General features: G+C 49.2%; 1 protein-coding gene across 4 annotated transcripts; it reads right to left on the bottom strand.

Annotated features, from left to right (window-relative positions):
- Positions 1-11,618: 11,618 nt before the first annotated feature.
- POLD4 (DNA polymerase delta 4, accessory subunit) lies at positions 11,619-15,156 on the bottom strand. 4 transcript variants are annotated; one of them, XM_058526273.1, is made up of 4 exons: positions 14,850-15,156; positions 14,499-14,600; positions 14,165-14,276; positions 11,622-13,782 (listed from the first exon to the last, which is right to left on the bottom strand). In XM_058526273.1, exons 1-4 carry the CDS (start codon positions 14,944-14,946, stop codon positions 13,758-13,760), a joined length of 336 nt encoding a protein of 111 aa, XP_058382256.1. In that variant the 5' UTR covers positions 14,947-15,156; the 3' UTR covers positions 11,622-13,757. The 4 variants fall into 4 exon arrangements, with proteins under 4 accessions (XP_058382254.1, XP_058382256.1, XP_058382253.1 ...); XM_058526271.1 differs by lacking the exon at positions 14,850-15,156 and having other exon boundaries at positions 11,619-13,782; positions 14,499-14,834; XM_058526272.1 differs by lacking the exon at positions 11,622-13,782 and having other exon boundaries at positions 13,799-14,276.
- Positions 15,157-22,939: the final 7,783 nt, after the last annotated feature.

Genomic DNA, 22,939 nt, shown 5'->3' with positions numbered 1-22,939 from the left:
TGCTGTGGAGTTGGGAGTGCAATGGAGGTACTAAAGATCACACAGTGCTGGGAGAACTGGAGTTCCGGCCTAGCCAGGGGGGAATACTTCATTAATACCCTGGGTATTGGGCTGAGACACCAGAAAGGCCGTGCCTTAGGATTAAGGACCCTCACCCGGAGCAGAGGTTGGCAAATTATGGCCTGCCCGAATCTTGCCCACCTTGGGCCAAATATGTGCATGCCTACCTGTTTGTTTACTTATGTCTATGGCTGATTTCTCACTACAGTGGCAGAGCTGAGTAGTTGTGACAGACCAGATGGCCTGAAAAGCTGAAAATAATTTACTCTCTGGCTCTTTACAAGGGTCAGCTTTCTGCTAACCCCCTCCCTAGAGTAAGGGCTACTCTAGACCTAGCCTAATAAAGCCAAAAAGTCTCAAAAGGCTCAAGGAGAATTAATTGCCAGAAATGAATTGCCAGCCAGAACAAAACTCAGCATTCTTTAAAGGAAGACAATATTATCTAGACAATGTCCAGCACGTAATAAAAAATTATTAGTCATTCAAGGAAGGAGGAAAATGTGACCCATAATCAAGAAAAAAGTCAGTGGAAACATACACTGGGGTGACTAAGATGTTGAAAGTAGTGTGCAAGGACTTTAAAGCAGTTACTGTAAATATGATTAAGGTTTAAAAGAGAATATGGTGCTCTTAATGGGGAGTCTTAGCAGAGTAATCGAAACTGTAAAAAAGAACCAAATAGACTGAAAAATCCATTGGATGGGCTTAACAGAAGATTGAAGGAGAAGGCCTGGGAGGAGAAAAGGCTGCGAGCTTAAGGACAGGTCCAGAGAAATGTTTGCATCTGAAAATCAGAGATAACAATATTGAATAGAAATTAACAGTGCCTCATCAATCTGTGGGACAATATCGAGCAGTCTAACATGTGTGTCTGGAGTTCCAGAAGGAGAGAAGAAAGAATGGGACAGAAAAAATATTTGAAGAGGTGATGATAAAAAATAATTCTGAAATTTGATGAGAAACATTCACTTATAGATTCGAGAAGCTTGGCAAACCACGAACAGGATGAGCACAAAGAAAAGCACACCTAGACTGGGCACGCCACAGTCACACTGCTGAAAACCAGAGGTAAAGAAAATATTTTGAAAGCAGGTAGAGAAAAAAGACACTTTACATTTAGGGGAAAAATTATGTGAAAAAATGGAGGATAGAAGACCATGGAATCACACCTTTAAAGTGCTGACAAAAGGAGACTTTCAATCCAGAATTCTATAGCCAATGAAAATATCTTTCAAAATGAGGGAAAAATAAAGACATTTTAAGAAAAATGAAAGATGAGAGAATTTGTTGCCAGCAGGCCTGTACTATGAGAAATACTAAAGGAAGTTATTCAGGCTGAAAGGAAATTTGGAAACTTAAATTTATAGGAAAGAATGAAGAGCCACAGAAATGATAAATATCTGGGTAAATATAAAAGAATGGCTTTTTTCTTCCCTTAATTTCCATAAAAAACAAATGTCTGTTTACAGCAAAAGTAATATTATTGTAAGATACAGTTTATGATATATGTAGGAATAAAATATATGATAATAGCACAAAAAATGGGGAAGTAAATAAAATTATATTATTGTAAGGTTCTTATACTGTGAAATGTGAAGAAGTTCAATTGGACTGTAATAAATTAATGATGCATATTATAATTTCTAGGGAAACCATTAAAAAATAATAAAAACAAGTATAGCTAAAAAGCCAAGAAAGGAGATAAAATATAATATTAATTATATTTAATATAATATATTGAATATTGAATTATAATATGCAAATATAATATTAATTTTATTCAATTTCTCAAGAGAAGGCAGAAAAAGAAGGACTGAGGAACAAAAGAACATGTGGGATAAATAGAAAACAAATAGCAAGATGACAGACTTTCTTATGGGTTGAATTATATCCCCCCAAATTCATATACTGAAATCCTAACCCCCAGCACCTCAGAATGTGACTATATTTGGAGATAGAGTCTTTACAGAGGTATTAAGTTAAAACGAGGTCATTAGAGTGGGCCCTAATCCAATATGACTGGTGTCCTTATAAGAAGAGGACATTTGCATATAGACATGTACAGAAGGAAAATGATATGAAGACACAGGGAAAAGTCAGCTGTCTACAAGCCAAGGAGAGAGGCCTGGGATAGGTCCTTTCCTCACAGCCCTCAGAAGGAACCAGCCCTGCCGATATCTTGATCTCAGACTTCTAGTTTCCAGAACTGTGAGAAAATAAATTTCTGTTGTTTAAGGCACCCAGTGTGTGGTTCTTTGTTTTGGCAGCCCTAGAAAACTAACACAGACTTAAACCCCACCGTATTAATAATTCCATTAAACATAAACACTCCAATTAAAAGACAGAGCTTGTCAAGACCCAACTATATAATATCTAAAAGAGATATAATTTTAATGTACAGATAGAAAGTAGAAGGATGAAAAAAGGTATATTATGCACATAAAAAGCACAAGAAAGCTGGTATGGCTACATTAATATCAAACAAAGTAAACATCGAGAGAAGGAGAATTAGCAGAGATAAATAGAGAGAGACATTTCATAATCAGAAAAGGGTCAGTTGAAGGAAGATAGAATCTAAATGTGTATGCACCTAATAACAGAGCTACAAGAAATGAAGTAAAAACTGACAGAACTAAAGGGAGAAACAGACAAGTGCACAATCATAGAGATTTGAAACCTCCTTTTATTGATAATTGATAGAAAAACTAGACAAAAAAGCAATAAGATAGAAAAGCTGAACAATACAACCAACCAACTAGATATAATTGACATTAAAGAAACTCCACCCTATAACTGTGGAACACATTTTTTTCAAGCACATATGGAACATTCACTAAGCTAGATTACATCTGGGCATAAAATAAGTCAATAAATCTCAAAAGATTAAAATCTCACAGAATATGCTCTCTGATCACAATGGAATTAAATTAGAAATAAGTAATAATACATCTAGGAAATCCTCAAATGTTTAGAAATTAAAGAATATATTTCTGGGGGCTGGCCCAGTGGCGTAATGGTTAAGCTCGTGCACTCCACTTTGGCAGCCCAGGGTTTGTGGGTTCAGATCCCGGGCACGGACCTACACACCATTCATCAAGCCATGCTGTGGTGGCATCCCACATACAAAATAGAGGAAGATTGGCAACAGATGTTAGTTAGGACCAATCTTCCTCACCAAAGGAAAAAAAAAGAAGAAAAATATATTTCTATATAACTAATGAGTCAAAGAAGAAAACACAACTGAAATTAGAAAATATTTCACACTGGACAATAATGAAAGCACAGCATATAAAAATTTGTGTAGCACAGCTAAAGAAGTGCTTAGTGGAGGGCCGGCCTGGTGGCATAGTGGTTAAGTTCGTGTGCTCCACTTTAGTGGCCTGGGGTTCGTAGGTTCAGATGCTGGGCGTGGACCTACACACCACTCATCAAGCCACGTGGGGCGGTGTCCACATACAAAATGGAGGAAGATTGGCACAGATGTTATCTCAGGGCTAATCTTCGTCAAGAAAAAAAGAGGAAGATTGGCAACAGATGTTAGCTCAGGGCCAGTCTTCCTCACCAAAAAACAAAACAAAACAAAAGAAGTGCTTACTGGAAAATTTATAACTTTAAATGCCTGTATTAGGGAAAAAAGAAAAAGCTTTAAAATTAGTATTCTGTGATTCTACCTTAAGAAGCTAGAAAACGGTTTGGCAGTTTCTCAAAAAAGTTAAACAGAATTACCATATGACCCAGTGATTCTACTCCTAAGTATATACCCAAGAGAGCTGAAAACATACATTCATACAAAAAAAATGTTCATAGAAGCATTAGTCATATAGCCAAAAAGTAGAAACAACTCAAATATCCACAAACTGATGGATGGATAAACAAAATGGGATATATCCACATGATGGAATACTATTCAGCCAGAAAAAAGAATGAAGTATTTACATGGTACAACATGGATGAACCTTGAAAACCTTATGCTAAGTGAAAGAAGCCAGACACAAAAGGCCACATATTGCTAATAAGCCCTGTACCTATTAGCAGTCAGTTCCAATTCCCCCTACCAACCACTAATTTACTTTCTGTCTCTATGAATTTTCCTATTCTGAACATTTTCTATAAATGAAATCATCTATGTGGCCTATTTTACCTACATATAAAAGGTAAAACAATAAAACATCTAGAAAAAAACATAGGAGAAAATGTTTGTTACTTTGGGGTAGGTAAATATCTCTCAGGACGTGAAAAGCACTAACCATAAAAAAAAATTGATAAATTAGATTTCATCAAAATTTAAAACTTTGGTTCTTCAAAAGACACTGTTAAGAAAATGAAAAGGCAAGCTACAGGCCGGGAGACAATATTCACTATACATGTATTTAACAAAAGTTGTATATCCAGAATATAATAAAGAACTCTTACCACTCTAATGAGCAGCCAAACAACCTGATTTTAAAATGGGCAAAAGATATGAAGAGACACTTCACCAAAGACAATATAAAAATGGCAAATAAGCCCATGAAAAGATGCTCAACATTAGGAAAATGCAAATTAAAGCCGCAATGAGATACCACTTGACACTCATTAGAGTGACTAAAATTTAAGAGACTGACAGTACTAAGTGTTGATAGGATATGGGGCAACTAAAACTTTCATACGTTGTTGATGTGAATGTAAGATGGTAGAACCACTTTGGAAAACAGATTAGCAGTTTCTTATCAAGTTAAGTGTATGTATGCCATACCACCCAGCAATCCGACGCCTTGACATTTACCCAAGAGAAGTGAAAACATAGGCCTACACAAAGACTTGTACACAAATGTTCATAACAGCTTGATTCATCAGAGCCCAAAATTAGAAACAACCCAAAAGTTCATCAACTGATGAATGGATAACTACGTTTTAGTATATTCACACAATGGAATATTACTCAGCAGCAACAATGAATGAGGTGCTGATATACGACAACATGGATGAATGTCACAGACATTGTATTGAGTGAAAGAAGCCAGATATGCTGAATGGTGGCATTTATATAAGTTCTAGAACAGGAAAAATTCATCTTTGATTATAGACATCAAATTGCCTAGGATGGGAGAGGAGAGGAGAATTGAATGCAAAGGGGAGTGAGGAAACTTTCTGAGCTGATGGAAATGTTCTAGATCTTCATTGGGTTGGTGGTTACATTGGTGCAACATTGAGCAAAACTATATGCTTAAAATATGTAATTTTGTTGTAGACAAATTATACTTCAATAAAGTTAAAAAATTTTTAGGGGGCGGCTGCTGGCATAGTGGTTAAGCTCGTGCACTGTGCTTTGGCGGCCTGGGGTTCACAGGTTCGAATCCTAGGCATGGACCCATGCACCACGCATCAAGCCATGCTCTGGTGGCATCCCACGTACAAAATAGAGGAAGATGGGCACAGATCTTAGCTCAGGGCCAGTCTTCCTCACCAAAAAAAGTTTTAAATCTCCATACTGATAATCTCCAATTCAAATACAACACTTCAGGATTCTTCCTCACCTTGCCCCATTCCATATTTCTTTTTTTTTTTCTTTGTGAGGAAGATCAGCCCTGAGCTAACATCCATGCTAATCCTCCTCTTTTTGCTGAGGAAGACTGGCTCTGAGCTAACATCTATTGCCAATCCTCCTCCTTTTTTTTTTCCCCCCAAAGCCCCAGTAGATAGTCGTATGTCATAGTTGCACATCCTTCTACTTGCTGTATGTGGGACGCAGCCTCAGCATGGCCGGAGAAGCGGTGCGTCGGTGCGCGCCGGGATCCGAACCCCGGGCCGCCAGTAGCAGAGCGCGCGCACTTAACCGCTAAGCCACGGGGCTGGCCCACCCCATTCCATATTTCATCTCCCTTTTTTGGCAGTGCAGTCTCAGGTTCCCAACATCTATATATTTATTCTTTCTTTTCTGTCCTTCATACAAAAACAGCAAAACAGTTTTAGAATTCCTACATCAATACTTTTATCAACAACAAACCTATTAAGTAAAGTTCAAGATTTTTTTTGTAATTCTTAGGAAGTCCATGAACTATATTCAAAATTTACTTGAATTCTTGATTCTTTTTTCTATGTGGTTATATTATCAATTTGATATACAATTAGGTTCATTTGTTACTGTTTATATTCAATTTTAGGATTTTTAAAAATCTCTTTTGATATATTTTTGAATCTGTAAAATAGTCATATGATTCAAGAGCTGAGACTATATGAAAACATACTGAGAGAAATCTCACTCCCATCCTCTCTCTTCCACCTCATTCTTACCTACCACTAGTAGTAAGCATTTTATTCATTTCTAGTTTACTTCTCCTATGTTTCTTTTTTCAAATATGTATCTTATTTCCCCTTCTATCTTACACAAAGGTAGCGTACTACGTATTTAACAATTTATTCTGATATGGAGAAATCGCTCCATGTCAGCTAATGGAAACTTCTTCACTTTTTTTTTTTTTAATAGGTACACAGTATTGCATTGGGTGGGTTCATTTAATCTGTCTCTGTGGACAGGAACTTGGGTATTTCCAACATTCTGCTGTTACAAATAATGCTACAGTGAATAAGCTTGTGCATATGTTGTTATATGTTTGTGGAAGTGACTCTTCGGGGTAAATTCCTCGAAGTGGGATTGCTGGGTCAAAGGTAAAAGCTACCTCCTCTCAATACTAGCCAATTCCCTCCATAGAGGCTGGTCATTCTGTGCTCCTGTGTGTTTCTCCCAAGCCTTGCCAACAGAGTATACTGTCCGAGTTTTTTAGCTTTTGCCAATCTTATTTAGAGTGAAGTTGAGGATCTTTTTGTATATTTAAGGGAGGACTGAAAACTCTTTAAGGCTTGGGACCCAAGCTGTATATTCCACCTACTACTCATCCTAACAGGTGCCCCGTATGCACTTGTTAAATGAGTAAAGGAATGAACTGGATTCATCATGTTTGGACTCTGGTGAAACATGTCACCATGACAAGGTGACTTTTGCCCCAGGGTGGGGCAGTGCCAGGTGCCTGGCAGAGATCTAGTAAAAGAGGAGAAGGGCTTTCTAGAGGGAGCGAGTGCTGGACCTTCCCACTGCCAGGACCCCACCATAGGACCCATAGAAGACCCTTCTCTCCCAGTAGGATGTAAAGAGTGCAGCATTATGAGTCCAGAGACATCCACAAAGTTGTGTAATACACGACCCAATAACCCTTTTACCCTAGTAGCATTGTTTCTGTTATGTTTAATATTTGTTAAATACATCAACATAGACACGGTAAGCAAGCCATGCTGTGGCAGCATCCCATATAAAGTGGAGGAGGATGGGCGTGGATGTTAGCCCAGGGCCACTCTTCCTCAGCAAAAAAAGAGGAAGATTGGCAGATGTTAGCTCAGGGCCGATCTTCCTCACACACGCACACACAAAAAACCCACACAACCCCCAAGAGAAGTGCCTTAGATGGAGATCAGATTTCCCTGGCGTTGAGGACTGGCCTTCACAACTGGTGCATACATGATTCTCACAGGCTGGACGGGACCAACAGACCAAACAGGAGGCGGGAGTGAAGTAGGAAGGTTCCATCAGCTTTGAGTGCTTACTGTGTAGCTGTCCCTGTGCTAGGTACACACGACAAGGACAAAATGCTCTCTAGCAGTGGAGACAGTGAAACGTGCTGTAGCAGTGTGATGTGCTATAATAGAATATGAACGGGTTGCCACTGGGACTCTTCTTAGGGAAGGCTGCACAGAGAGAAGCAGCCTGCAGTCAAGGGTAGCACTTGCAGGACTGGGAACCATTGGGACCTCTGGATGAGGTGAAGGAGGCATCCACCCCAAAGGTTTCCTTCAAGGGACAAAGGACCAAAGTAGGGCTCAAGAAGGACCCAGGACCTTGTCCACCTTGTGGACCCTGCCTCATCCTTAAATACTCAGCTAAAGGGCCATCTTCAGGAAGTCTGAGTTCCCACAGTGTCAGCTTCACACCTGTCTTGTGGCAGGGTTTGAAATTCACCTGCACGTCTTTGCTCTCCCTCTCTCCCACTATAGTAAGCTCTTGGAGCGTAGGCACTGGGGTCTAGATCATTTGCATCTGCCATGACTGGCACGAAGCTGTTGTTTTCTAGTTTAGGACTCGGTGGATGAACTGGAGACCTACCTGCAGAGAAAACTGGTGATTGTGTTGAGGATCCCATAGGTCCTAGGGGTGGTGTTAAGCCAAATCCACTTCAAGCTGGCACTGCTGTGGCTTCGCTCTACTTCTAGACTAATTCAGAAACCTGTTCTTTTCCCTTGTTTACTTAGTTTCTTGGTACATTAGCTCCTTAAGCCTTCATGCTACTAGTGAATTTGTCTGAGTGGGAGGGTGGATAAATGTTGCCACACCTGAGTCAATACAGAGTGAACCAGTGTGGCCCTCATGGATGGGTGTGGCACTGGTAGTTACTATGACAGCTGGGGATGCCAGAGAGAACTACGGAACGGGGACAGAGGGAAGCAGGAAACATGGGACAGAATTAGGGCGAGCCACCCTGTAGCCTTCCCGTCTCCTCCTAATGGTGTCTTCCTTGACATCTCGGCAGCGGCACACCAGCCACCACCGCTTGTGACGTTCTTCAGAGCCTCCCGGCCACTGCTCTACCTCGACTCTCCTGTACCTCTGACACTCTCTCCTCTCGTTTGCTAGTCTTCCACCTTCTTCCAGAGAGAATTTTCCCAAGTGCTATCTTTGGTCCTGTCTTCGCACCCTCTTCCTGTCCCTCTTCACTCTCGGAGAACTCATCCACGCTCGTGGGCTCAAGTGTCAGTTCTATGCAGGTGATTCCCCTCTGTCCCACGGACACCACACTCTCCCCTGACCTCGCTGCTGGACTTGACCTCCAGGTTTCCATTGCCTGCTAGATGTTTCCATTTGGGTGTCCTGTCATCATCTCAAACTAAACATGCATGAAATTGAGCCTGTCTTCCCCGCCCAGCTTCCATTTTTCTGCCCATGGCATCAGCATTCTCTCACTCACTTAAGCTCAAAACCTGAGTCATGTTTGACGCCTCCCCCTGTGCTTCCCTTCTTCCCTTCCCAAACACAAGTCTTGCCATCTTCCTTTGCAACGTCTCTTAGAGCTCTTTGCCCTTTCTGTTCTGTCTGCTAATCCAGGTCTCAACGCCCATGTGTTGAATATTTGATAGCTTCCCACTTGGTCTTCTTCCCTGCAGTTTCTTCCCTCTCTAGTCTTTCTTTCATACCTGGCCAGACAAATTCTCTAGAATGATTATTTTTATCCTTTCTGTCTGCCACTCAGAAACCTTCAGGGGCTCTCATCACCGTAGATAAGTCCAAACTCCTTTGCCTCAGGCTCAAGACCCAGTGTTTGGTCCCAGCCAACCTCACTGGCATTATCCCACATGATATGAGTGCAGGCTCTGGAGCCAGACCCTGAGATCAAATCCTATTCCCAACACTTAGATGCTCTGTGACTCTGGGCAAGTACTTAACCTCTCTGTGCCTGAATTTCCTCTTTAGAATTGCTTTATAAAAAGTTTTATAATCATGTCTAGGGTTGCTGTGAGGATAAAAGGCACTTAGAACAGTGTTGGATATGTGGTAAGCGCTGAAACGCTAGCTTTTTATTGCGCTGATTTTCATAGAGTGAGTCTGCAGTCTGCACGCTTCTCCCCTGGGCACACATGTCCACCTCTCCTTGTTGCCGTTGCTCAGCCCAGTCCCTCAGTCTAGAATGCTCTTCTCTGCCCGCCGGCTCTTACCCTCCAAGGCCCACTGACCTTGCATTTCCTTCCCATAAATGCTTGTTGGGTGCTTTCTGCAGTGCTGCGCAACCCAGCTGGGTGGGGTGGGCGTGTCGGATATGTGAAGCCAGCCATAGGCCGCACGTGGCACATCTTCCTGGAGAGTTCATTTCCCTTGATAAGTTCATCGGTTTTAATGTTACAGCAACTACTCCAGACATGTCGTGGAGCAGAATGCAAAACTGGCCAAAGGTTTTTAAGCTAAAACACAAAACTACTAAGAACATTCAGAGTGGCAGTGTCTTGGGCCACCCCCCAGCCCCAGCGGGGAGTCTGCACTCATTCCGCAGGGGAAAGGTGTGAGAAGCAGGGACTTTGTGAGCAGAAGGGGCTTGGTGCAGATGAGGTAAGGCAGGGGTAGTGCCAAAGCTGTGGGAGGTGGCTGTCCCTGTGCCCGGGGCCCCCGCAATGAGGGTTCCTTTAGCATGTGGTGCTCTCTTCTTCCTGAGAACTCAGTGTCTCTACCACTCCTAGTTGCCCAAGGGAGCACTTGTATTACATTGTTCTTTAACTTCCCACAAGGGTAGGTCTTATCTCTTCACACCATCCTAGGCACCTGGAGCGCAGGGGCCAGTGGGAGTGCAGGTGCAGGGCGATCAGTGGGAAGACAGACCTGGTGTGAATTCAGGCCCTGATTGAGCGAGTCTTGTCCTCTCAGCCTCGGTTTCCTTATCTGTGAAACATGGATAGTACTTATCTAATGAGATTGTTCTGAGGAGTCAATCAGATAACGTTAAGTGCAACATTCAGCACTGCAGAGGGCACGGATAGCTCTTAGCAAACCTCAGATCCCTCCCAGCAGTTCCAGGCTCTCAGCAAACATCTGATTCTCCAACGTTCCCACCCCCAAATGTACCCCCTACCTGCCTCTACTCCCACATCCTCTGCCTCCCTTCCTGTCACGGTGGATGCTCCTCTCTAAGGCCACCCTCCTCCTCATGCAGTAGCCCTGGCCCTTCTCGCCTTCACAGAGGCCTCACTCATGCCATTGCCCCTCTGTCTCCTGCAGCACCAGTGCCCCTCGCTATTGGGCCACTCTCCTCACAGTGTAATTATGCTGTAATGTCACTCTACCTGAAACAAAACCACAAATAAAAACCCTCCCTTGATCCCACATCCCTTCTGGTTACCGCTCTTTTTCTCTGCTCCCTTTACAGTAAACAGTCCCTGAAAGAACTGCCATGTTCCCTGTGTCCACTTCAACTGCCATTCCCTCTGGTCCCACTCCAGGCACACTCATCCCCACACTCCATGGAAACTGCTCTTATCAAGGTCTCCAGTGACCCGTGCATTGCCAAGTCCATCGTGCTCTTCTCAGGTTTCATTTTACCAGCTTCTCAGAAGCATCTGAGACCTTGAAACACCTTCTGCCCAGGCCTCCCAGACCCTCCCCTCTCCTGACTTTCCTCAAGTCTTACTGGCCACTCCTCAGTCTCCTTTGCTGCATGCCTCTTCTCTTCTCCCTTGCCTCTAAGTGTAGAAGGCCCCAGTGTTGTCCTTGGACCACTTCTTGTCTCTAACTCTACTCCCTCAGGTAATCTCATCCACACTCACGGCTTTAAATGCCATCTAGAGGACGCACAAATTTATATCTCAAATCCAGAGCTTTCCTCAGAATTCCAGACTTGCATATCCACTGCCTACTCCACATCTCCGCTTGGATATGTCACAGGCTTCAAACCTGACATGTCTAAAACTGAGCTCTCCATTCCCCACCCCACCCTACCCTTCCCACAGTCTTTCCCATCTTAGTAATGGGAGCTCTGTCCTTCCAGTTGCTCAAGCTAAAACCTTGGGAGTTATCCTTAGCCTCTTCCTCTCTCTTAAACCCCACAGCCAGCTGATCAGCAAGTCCTGTCAGTTCTCCCTTCAAAGAAAGACTAGAAAGAATCTGGCCACTTCTTACCACGTCCATCTCCCCACCCTGGTCCAAATCACCATCACCTCTCCCGAGACCGACCCCAGTAGCCTCCTGAGTGGTTTTGCTGCCTCTTCTTCCCCCAACCCCACAATCTGGTCTCCACCAACAGTCAGAGTAATGTTTTCAAAACACAAGTTTGATTATGTCATTTATTGGCACCACCAGTGTCTTCCTCTCTCTCAGCATAAAATCCAGATTCCTTATCCTGGCCTACAAGGCCACGTGGGCCTGACCTGCCTCCTCTTTGGACTCATTTCCCGCCACGCTCCCCTCACTCCCTCTGCCCCGGCCGCACTGTCCTCCAGGCTGTTCCTTGATAAGGCTGGAAACACTCCGGCTTGGGGAGTGTGCTTTCTGTTCCTTCTGTCTGGAGCACTCATGGACGTCCAAGTTTCGCTCGCGTGCTTCCTTCAGGCTTCTGCTCAAACGCCGCCGTCAGAGGGCCTTCCCTGAGCAGCTTCTCTAGCACCCTTGGCATTCTCTGCCTCTAACCACCTAGAGGTGTTGCCTACCACTGACCGCCACCTGATGTAACATTTGCGTGTTTGTTTTTGTCCATCTCGTCACCACTAACACCACCCAGGAGGGCCTCCAGAGCCCGGCACACAGCGGCTGCTCGGCAGGCGGGCAGGGGCATGGTATAGATGGAAAGAGCCCTGGTCTCTGTGCCACCGCCTCCCCACTGGTGCGTCTGGGCAACTCTGCACAGCCTTTCCAGGCTTCAGCCTCCCTCTCTGTGAAGTCTGCCTCGCAGGCTTTTTAGGAAGTTTAGAGATAATACATTTAAAGTACTCGAATCATGATCAGTGGTCAATAAAATGGGGGCTAAAAAGGCCACTTGGCCACTCTCTAGGTCTGTTTTCAAGGAGTTAAGAGTGCTGTCTCTATCTGCCCCAGGATAGAGGGCTGGTCCGTCAAATGAAGGTAACACCACATAAGGAGTATGGATTCCATTCTCCATGTCATACGGTCCCAGGTCCCCTAAGCATTGTTTCTGGCTCCAGCCAGTTCTCCTCCATCCCCAGCACCACCCAGTTCCCTGCCAAAGCCCCTCAGATGATGGCCCTCTCTGAGCAGATCCTGCAGGTTGAAACCTTCCCCCAACCCTGCTTTGCATCCACGTGGCCCCCCGTGTGGGAAGCAGAGATACTTGCTGGGAATGTGTAGGTTTGTCTGGGCTTTATGAGCAATGGCCCCATGGATCCTCCTCTGACAAAGGACCTATTTTTGTGAGGTGGGCAACACTGGGCAGACTAGTTTGGTAGGTTTTCCCTGGCTGGTCAGTGAAGGTGACTAAAGAGTCGTTTCCCTCTGCACCACCAGGGGGTGCCAGAGGTTGCTCAGCTCCTGTGAGGCCTCGACCGTTGGTCTTTTAAAGTCTGTCCTCCCTCTCAGGTCTAGGGTTAGGCAGCGGAAGAGGCACTTGCACCTTGCAGGAAAGTTTGGTGCTGACTCTATCCCATCTAGCAACTTGCTGGGTGCTACCAGGCCAGGCAGGGCCACATTAAGGGACTGGAGGTCAGGCTTCCAGGCTCAGTGTTCTTTATTCATAAGCATCAGTGAACCCCTTGCCCTGTGAGCTCAGCCAGTTCTGCCCTCAGATTCCCAGTCTCAGGTGGGGAGTGCATCTTTCCCTCTTAGATCAGCTGCCTGAGTCTGGCTCTGCCCAAGGCTGTGCCTTATTTGCCACACCATCCCCAGGACCACAGTGGCTGGCATCGGAAGGGTCATGGCCCAGTCTTTGTCCTCACAGACCACTCTCCATGTAGGAGGTGCTCAGCTTCAGCTGCATCAGCTCTCAGACGTGGCTCTGGGAGCCTGCTGGTCAGATGGAGGGCTGAGCCGTGGAGACCTCCAGATTCAGCCTCTTTCATTCCCTGTGAGACTCTTTGCTGCCAAACATTCTCCACAGCAGAGCTGAGCTGAGGGGCAGCAACTGGCTCTCATTTGTGTCCTGAGGTTCTCGGGGAGCGGGCAGGAGGTGTTAGGTGGTGGCTCAAAGGGGATAGAGATGCCAGAGGCTATGCAAGGGGAGGGTGGGAGGGAGAAACCAGAGAGAGTCAGTTAAGTCCCTTGATCTGATTTCACCAGCCCCAGTTCTTGGCTATGGCCTATAGTCCTTAGCCAACTCCTCAGTACTAAATAGACAGTCCTGTGGGCCCTGGGTGCACCCTTCCCTCACCATTTGCTCAGAGCTAAGAATTATTAAAGCAACCTTCTGCCCTCCTGAGGTGGCACTCCTGCCAGGCACCTTGTAGAACATTCCTGCCTGCTCAGCAATGACCCCCAAACCTGCATCCATTTCTCCCTCATGTCAGCGCAGCTCCCACCTGGGGCCAGCAGGCTGGTGTGTCTGGAGAAGGCCCTGGCTCCTCTGAAAGCCCTCCCTGGCCAGTCTCTGACCTGCATTGGACGCGGGGATCTCCGGGGTGGGTCTGCAGCACCTGACGCACTTCTGGGGGAGGCTCCAAGCCCATCTGCTTTGCCCGATGCCAACGCTGCAGCCGTGTGATCCCTGCCCAGGTGGAGGGGGGGAGAGAAGTCACTGGGACCTCATGGGGGGCAGGGAAGAGTCCAGGCTAGAGAATGTGTGTGGAGGGGTGTGTTGGGACCTCCACACCCCCCAGTCTCAGGAGGCAGTGCCTGAGAGGGTCAAGCAGGGGCTTGGGTTGCTTCAGACATGTGGGTGACAGGACTGGCTCCGGGATGCGCTCCTGGGGCCTGAGGGGGTCCTCACCTGTGCAGGGCCCATACTGCCAGGCCAGGTCAAACTGCCTCAGCAGCTCCAGCTCCGCTTCATCCACGCTCACATCCACGCTCAGGGGCTGGGCCTCCTCCCCTGCAATGACACACTGCTTCTCAGGCCTGCCCAGGCCTGTGCCCTGCGGGACTGGTCCCCTGACCCTCGCCTCCCAGCTGTCCCACTGCTCCCCAGCCCTCACCACCCCTCTGCCTCTGCCGTCCGCTGCCAGGCCTGGTGTCGGAAGTAGAGGACATCCTTCACTTCCTCCTCTATTGCCCATGTCCGCCCACGTCCTCTCATGTCCCTCCATGTCCACTCCTCCCGCCCCCCCCACACCTCAGAGACCTAGCTCTGGTGCCAGCTCCCCCTTGCAGTGCGCAGCGGGGCCCTCCCTCCTCTTCACTACAGGGTAGGAGTCAGTGATGAGCCGCTTCCGGCCCATGGCGGCCACCCAGGCAGGCGGAGAAGGAGGCGACTGCGGGGAAGGAGAGAGACAGGCCAGCGGGCACCAGAGAGACAGCTGCTGAGAGAGAGAGTGAGAGAGGGCTGGGGCCGGAGAGCGAGCCTGGGGCCAGCGGAGGGCAGACAGGATGACCCAGACAAGCAGAGAAAGGAAGTCCACCGGTTCCTGGGAATGACGCGTCTCCTCCACCCCCACAAGCACTCAAACATCAAAGACTAAGCCAATGGCAGGCCGCCTCTGTGGGGCGTGGCCTTACTCCAGCCAATGGCAAGCGGCGCAGGCAGAGGGGGCGGAGCAGCTGCTGCAGCTGTGTTCTGGGGGAGGGGTGAGGCTGGGGTGGGGAACCTGTCAAGATGCCCCAGACTGCACCACCTCCTCCTGCCCTCCCCCGCCCCCCATTGGTCTCCAGTGGGTCTCGGGGGACTTACAGAGCGTTATCCTCAAGCTCTCACTTCCCGTTTTCCCTTCCTAGGCAAATGTGCTTTTCAGCCTCACTAATCCCCGTGGCCAGTTTATAACTCCCCAGAGCCCAGCTGGAGCCTTCTACTAACGCCCCTTGGCCGGCAGAGTGTTGTGGGGACAGGTCTGGAGGTCCGAAGAGGGTTTGGGCTAATCCAGCCCCCTTCCCTACTCCCACCCTACCCCCACCGACCCTGAGAGACCTGACTGGAGAACCCATGGGTTCGGAAAGCTCCTTTCTCACAGTCTGTGCCCAAAGACACTGCCCACTCCTAGTCCAGGCAATGTTTGCCTTGTCGGCTCTGCTGGGGTCCCACAGCCTGCCCCTGCCTGCCCTGTTAGTCAGGAGGATCCCACACCGAGCAGGAGGCCAGAGTGTGTTTTCATCATCAGTATTCATCAGTAAAATCTGCCCTGTCTGTCTTACACTAATGTGAGATATGAGCAGCAAGTATCAACAGTAAAGCGAACACTCACATGGCACTCACAGTGTGCTGAGGACTGCTCCAGGCGCTTTCCCACATACTCAACTAAAATAGTGTAAAATGGTTCTTGACAGTAGGAAGTGCTGATAGGCACTGTGAGGCCCCAGTTATAAATCACAGCTCCTCCATGCCTCCCAGGAGCTCACAGGCTAACTGGGCAGGCAGACGGAACACACAAGTTGTCAGTGCGAGGATAAAATTCATAACAGGAGATAGGGAAGTGTAGGTCAGAGATGGGTTGGACCACAGGGCTGGCTTAGCACTGGAAGACCTCCTGGAGGAGGCAGGCTGCTGTAAACAGTGTCTCTCAATTCTCCACCCATGACCTTTGTCCCTTGGGCTCCTGTCATCGCTGACTCACCCCTACACCCGCCTCCCCCTCAGCAACTTCCTGGCAGCAGGCGAAAGTGCTGGCCAGTGGGAGTCTGGGAATCAGCAGAGGGACTGGCCCAGCTCTAATGGACCTCTAGAGATCCCATCCAGTTCTTCCTTCCAAGGTGCAAGGGTCTGCTCAGAGACTTCGGCCTTCCCCCTGTCCCACTGCTCTGGGGTCTGGGTGGGCCCGGGGAGGACCATGCTCTGGAGTGTGGACCACCAGAGGGGAGGAGCAGGAGCCGGCCATGTCTTTAGGGGCCTCCTCCCACCTGGCTCTCCCATCTGCTTCCTTGAGGAGGGCTGAGTGGAGGAATGAGAGCTTGTGGGTGTGCTGCATGGAACTGGAGGGCCCGTCCATGCTTTATTGTTTGGGCTGGGCCTGGCCTAATCCCCTCATCTGCCTCGTGGACTAAGTGGGGCCCACACTGAGGGAGACAGGGGCCCCGCTGCACGGGGGAGGGAAGCAGGGAGGCCCTGTCTGCCAGACCTGGCAATGGCTTAGATGCGGGGTCCAGTCGGGCACCGGGCACTCTGGAGGGATGGTGCCCAGTCTCTGCGGAACTGACTACCTCCTCCCCAGAGGGTGTTCCCAGAGGTGTGTGGCGCCCAACTCCTGAGCCCACAATGCCCTGAGGGAGTAGGGAGCCATGGGTGAGGCAGACCCCTCCTCATTCCTGGGCCCTCCCACCCCTGAAAGCTGATAGCCGTGGGGCCCTGCCACCGCCCAGGGAGCGTGAAATAGGGTGTGCCGCTGGGCGGCCACAGCGGCTCCTGCTGCTGCCTGAGCCCATTCCCTCTCCCCTCTGGCACCCTGACCTGCTTTGTGGGCGCTGTCTGGGCCGTCCCTGCCAGCTCCCCCCAGCTCTGCCTGGCTCAGGCCCTGGTAGCCTCTCCCACCCAGCCTGGAAGATGTCTCCCTTGGGCTTTAGCTTCCCCCAGCCCGGAGAAGGAGAATCAGGGTGGCGAGCTCAGTGCAGGCACCCTGGACTGGCTTTCCAGCCTGGAGTTGAGGGGACTCTCCGCAGGCAGCGTTGCCCTCCTCTCCTGGTCAGACAGCAGTGGATCGAGCCCCAAGGCTCGAAGGAGTTGTCACCAGGGGTTTTGGAACCATCCCTGTCCAATTCACATCCTTCCCTGACTTGGTATCTGGATCCCTCAGGTGTACTGACAACTGGACCGGACCTTGGCCTGCCCATCCTCAGGTCTTTCCCTTCTTTACTCCCCCAACCCTGTTTGTCCCCTATCACCTTCCTTCCCGGGATCCCTGCCCCTTCTCAGGTAGCCTCCTGGCCTATCCCCACAGCTGCTGTCCTGGGGCCTGTCACAGTTGAGGCTTCAGGCTGAAGGGCCAGGCCTGAGGTCTGAGTTGGGGGCTAAGTTCTCTCTCCTTCAGGGAATCTCCTGAGACCCAGGTGTAGGTTCCTGTGTCAGCTCTGACCCCTAGAGGCAGGTGATGGGACTAGCAGGAGTGACCTTTGCACCTTGGCCTGGGAACACTCAAGTCCCTTGCTTCACAGCCAAGGCCAAAGTCTTGGGGGAAGCCAAGAGACAAGGAGAGAAAAGAACTGGAACAGAAGCCCAGCACCTTCCTGAGGGCTGAGGCCCACCGCAGACTGCTCCAAGGGGAAGGGGGATTAGGCCTGGCTTAGCTCAGACAATGTGGCAGGATGGCGGGGTGGGGGTTCTCAGCACTGCGCATGAGCCCTAAGAGCCCCTTCCCCTCCCCCAGCTCATGATGAGGCTTGAGGGAGAGCCAGCTAGAGATAGGAAGGTGGGGGCAGGTGAAGGGAGGGAAGCAGCTGCCAGGGGCCCTGCGGACTATGAGGTGTAGCACGCTCTCCTTCCCCTCCCTAGCACCCCCCTTCCTCAGCCCTCAGGCCTTGCCACCCACCCTGAGCTGGAGATTCTGGGCAGCCAGACTCACACCCCAGCCCCCACATACTCACACACCCTGGGCCCCATTCCCCACCCCGTGGGCCAGAATTCTTTCAGGCAGCTCCTCCTAGTCCGTCACGACCCTCCCAGACATCCCACCTCTTCCTGCTCCAAGTTCTGTGGCCTAGTGGGCTGAAGGAGCAGGAGCCTGGTGGAAGGCGCAGGTTCCCCTGGGTCTGGGCTCTTCTGCCACTGGGTGTCTCTTTTGCCCGGTCCCAACCACCCCTCCAAACCTCTTCCCATCACCTCCCCTTTCACTTTGACCATCCTGACTAGAGAGAAGTTCTGGGGAAATTCAGCAAGGGGCCCTTCTGGCCATTCTTCACCTTGGCCACCAGGGGTCAGACTTTGTCCAGCTGGTAGGAAGGTCCTAGTTAGTTTCCACCCTATCAGCCAGGCCTTGGAGATCAGGGCAAGTTGGGGAGGGGCTTAGGGGTGACCTCTGAAATAGGGAGGCTGAGGGACCCTGAAAGTTGAGACAAGGAAAGAGCTGGAACTCTGATTCTTAAAGCTCACAGTTACTCCCTCACGCCCTACCCCCCCCATCCCTACCCCACTGACAAGGGCTTTGTCCACTGCTGGGAAATTGGGGAACCAGGCTGAGTCAGGGAGCTCAAGAATTGAAGGGACAAAGGCAGGGACAGTTGTGGCTCCAGAAGAGAAGGGGGAGCTGAGAGGGAGCCACCTATCAGCGTTCAGCCAGGCCTAGATCACTGGCCCTTGCCCTCTAGGTTAATGGGAACAAGGGCCTCCCTTGGCCCTTCCCTATTTGGGGTGACTGTAGCGAGCGGGTGAGTGTGTGTGTGTGTGTGTGTGTGTGTGTGTGTGAGAGAGAGAGAGAGAGAAAGAGAGAGAAAGAGAGAGAGAGAGAAGGGGGAGAGAGATGAGTGCTTGAATGAGTCTCCTCACATCGAGGGAGCCCTAGGTCCTGGATATTGGGTCAGTCTTCGAAAAAGCAGGAAGCTAGCAAAGCGTGACTACCTTTTGCCACCCCGCATCAGAGCCTCACTCCTGTAAGTTGCCTCTCCCAAGTGACAGTTCTCCATCTTGTGTGCATCCTGTCCAACACAGGGGCGTTTCCTGGCACCCAGGATGACAAGGAGATTTCTTTTTTTTGTTGTTTTTTTTGAGGAAAATCAGCCCTGAGCTAACATCCGATGCCAATCCTCCTTTTTTTTGCTGAGGAAGATTGGCCCTGGGCTAACATCTGTGCCCACCTTCCTCTACTTTATATGGGACGCCGCCACAGCATGGTTTGACAAGCGGTGCGTTGGTGTGCGCCTGGGGTCCGAACCTGCAAACCCCAGGCCACCAAAGCGGAGCGCGCACACTTAACCGGTGCGCCACCGGGCAGGCCTGACGAGGAGATTTCTAATCCACTCCCTGCTGTCTCGAGATGAGAGGGAAGAGGGCCTTCTCTCCCTCTCTCCCACTTTCCCTAGGCTTCCTGGGAACAGAAGGACTTCTAGAGATAACTCCCTCCCCTCATGACACTGTAGGGCTCAGGTATTCCAGGGTCTTAGGTTGACCTCTGCATACCTGAGCCTCTGACTATAAGGCCATACTTATGAGGTGGAACCTAAGAGAACCAACGAAAACTCACCACCTCTCCTGAAGCAGCTGCGGATGGAGAACCAATGACAAACTCATTCACTGAAAAGCCTGATGACCTGTCATTTACCAGGAGCAGGCACCTGCTCCGTGGTCCACAGCGCCAAATCCAGAGGAGCGACTCACACTCCTGACCCCATCAGTAGGGAGCTATTTGGTGGAGAGTTCAGGGACTCAGACTCTGAAACGCCCTTTCTGACTGGGCTGCCCTCTGCGTCCATGTCCCTGCACCCCTCCCCCCTCGCTCCTTAGGATGCGCTCTGCATCCTCACCGGGAGTGAACTCCAGCACTCCCCCACACGTTCCCTCTGCTCCGCACCCTGCGGGGCTGACAGCCACTCCACAGTGCAATTTCCAGTCCTCCAGAGGTTCTTGCCGCTTGATTCTCTGCCTTTCCTCCCTCATCAGTCCTCAGCCTTGGGAAAGGCCCTCTCTTCGCTCTCTCCCCACCTCTGGCCATCTCTGGCTTGTTAGAGAATGTCACAATCCATGCTGAATGGGTCCACGACAGAGATGTGTGTGCTGATGTCCCCTGGTTCCACATGGCTGCCCAGCAACGATCTTGGCTCTCCTCTGCTTGTCCCTGACTCCATTCCCCAAGTCTGTCTCTTCTTCTCCAGCCGCCACCCCTCACGCGGCAATGACATGTTTGATCTCTTCTGTTTAAAAACAGCAACAGCAAACCAACCAACCAAAAAAAACCTTTCCGTGATCCTGTTACCTCTGCATATTCCCTCTGCCACCAAACTCCCGAGGGAGTATATTTACCCCTTCTACCTCCTTCTCATCATTTCCTTCTTGAATCCCACAATTTGGTGTCTGCCTCTCCAAAGCTCGCGCAAAGGTCACCTGTGACTTCCTGATTACCAAAGCCAGTGGATTTTCCCCGTATTATTCTCTCAGTTCTTCTTGGGTATCTGACACTGTTGATCAGCTGCCTCTTTAAAACTCGGTTCTCTTGATTTCTAATACACTATTGTCTTGACACTCTTTTTTTTTTTTTTGAGGAAGATCAGCCCTGTGCTAACATCTACCAATCCTCCTCTTTTTTTGCTGAGGAAGACTGGCCCTGTGCTAACATCTGTGCCCATCTTCCTCCACTTTATATGGGACGCCACCACAGCATGGCTTGACAAGCAGTGCATCGGTGCACGCTCGGGATCCGAACCCGTGAACCCCGGGCCGCTGCAGCGGAGCGCACGCACTTAACCGCTTGTGCCACCGGCTGGCCCCTCTTGACACTCTTTAAGTCAGATTAAGTCAAATTATTGAGAACTTTAGTCTGTGCCCGGCATTGTGCTAAAATGCTGTAGAGATGCAAAGATGAATAAATTGTGGAGCCTGCCCTCAAGATGCTACCTGCTTAAAAGAGAGAAAGACACGCTTAACTAACCCTTGTCCTGCCCATCCTCTAAGATAGGTGTCAAATCCCACCTCTCCTGTTTATGCAAAAGCACCTACTGTGTGCTAGGCCCTGGAAATACAGCGGTGACTTCAGACACCATTGCCTCCTGTAGGGCTCACAGACTAGCAGTGCCCTCCCCCAACTGGATGCCATCACTCCTTCCTCGACTTCCATGGCATTTTGCTTCGGTCTTTCCGCATTCTGCCCTGGATTCTAGCATTTGGGGGGAGGGGAGCTCCTAGTCCCTTTCCAGATTGTTTTATTCAACACACTAATTGAACACCTCCTTTGGGCATGAAGCCTGAGCTGGATGCTGGAATTGAGAGATGGGGAAGACTCAGAATCTGCCCCCAAGAAGCTCACAGTACAATAGTGTGGGACATACCTTCCTTCTCCGTGTTCCATATCGCCCTTTGCTTGGTGCCTTACATTACAGGCTGTTACTCATTTTGCCCATGGGGACAGCCCCGATGCCCTCTCCTTTCTATCTTGTTAGGCAGGAGGGAGGGCCTGAGATGTCCCTGGCCATGACAGGGCAGATGTCTCTGCCTGAAGAGCCTGGACCCCTCAGGGTGGGCACATTTCCTCCAACTTGGGCCAGGTGACTCAGGGACATTCAGCAGAGCCTGGCTCGCCCTGCCCACAAGCCAATCCAATAGCTCCTGTAGCTGTCCTCCGACCTTTCCCTTTCCCACAGCTCACGCGCTGTTGGAAGCTCCCAGTGCCTATGGCACATGTCTGCTTTTGTCCTGATTGTTTCATGTATGTTGGTCTTCTCTTCCTGGATGGATCCACAGGCTCGGTAAGCGCAGGAGCCAAGGTAGGTCTTGGACTTCTCTTGGCTTTCCTACTCCAGTCAGCACAGTGATGAGCAGGTAATTAGGTCTTTAAAACACTTGTCAACTGATTGACATCACCATCATTTGTTACTTCCTTCGCTTACGGCACTGTGTCAGGAGGCCCTTGTGAAATATCCATGTATTACCTGGGAGCAATTAGCCCACTAATTTACCCAGTGGCTCTTCACTAGAGCGTCATGACATGCAGACTGATATGTCCCAAGTAACCTGTAATTAGCAATCGCTGCTGCTGCAGCCAAGCGTCTTACCTTTATTATTTCTCTTATCCTTTCCAACAATCTTATAAGGTATTTAATTATCCCCATTTTACAGGCAGGGAAACTGGAGAATAGAGAGCTTTAAGTCATTTGTCCAAGGTCACTCAGCTAGTAGGTTATGAACCTGGGATTTGAACTTAGGTCATCCGTTGAATAGCATCTATCCCATTCGCTTGTAGTCCAATAGGAATTGTTCTCTTGCACCCTAATCTCCCGTCTTACATCGGAGATAAAGGAGTACCATCACAGCTGAGACTTGTGACTTGGCCACAGTCTATCGCCCTCCCTAGGAGATGAAGAGTATTGAGAAGGCAAGGGTCATTGCTGGGGGCCCCAGTGGGCCACCAGAGGTGGAGGTCCTGGGGAAGCTGAGGGCTGAATGTGCGGGGCTGACTGCTTGGAGAGAGCGCTGGAGGGGCAGATAGACAGCTTTGCAGGGAGACAGACCTATAAGACCATTAAAGCAATCCAGACAGGTGAGGCGGACTGAGCAAAGGCACAGACAAGAAGATATTTGGGAGGACTAAAGGAACCTGGCATTGGTGGAGGGAGCAGGAGAGAAGTCTGCTGTGTGCACGTCTTCTT

This window comes from Diceros bicornis, chromosome 31 (assembly GCF_020826845.1).
Source record: "Diceros bicornis minor isolate mBicDic1 chromosome 31, mDicBic1.mat.cur, whole genome shotgun sequence".
NCBI classification, from domain to species: Eukaryota; Metazoa; Chordata; class Mammalia; order Perissodactyla; family Rhinocerotidae; genus Diceros; species Diceros bicornis.
Note: the sequence above shows the minus strand (reverse complement) of the source record. Positions and strands in the feature narration are given on the sequence as shown.

Coding starts and splice junctions, on each gene's coding strand:
- POLD4 (XM_058526270.1), bottom strand. CDS start 14,814: ATGGAGGGACATGAGAGGACGTGGGCGGACATGGGCAATAGAGGAGGA. Junction 14,277..14,498: donor GCAGTATGGGCCCTGCACAG/GTGAGGACCCCC, acceptor CCACCTGGGCAG/GGATCACACGGCTGCAGCGT.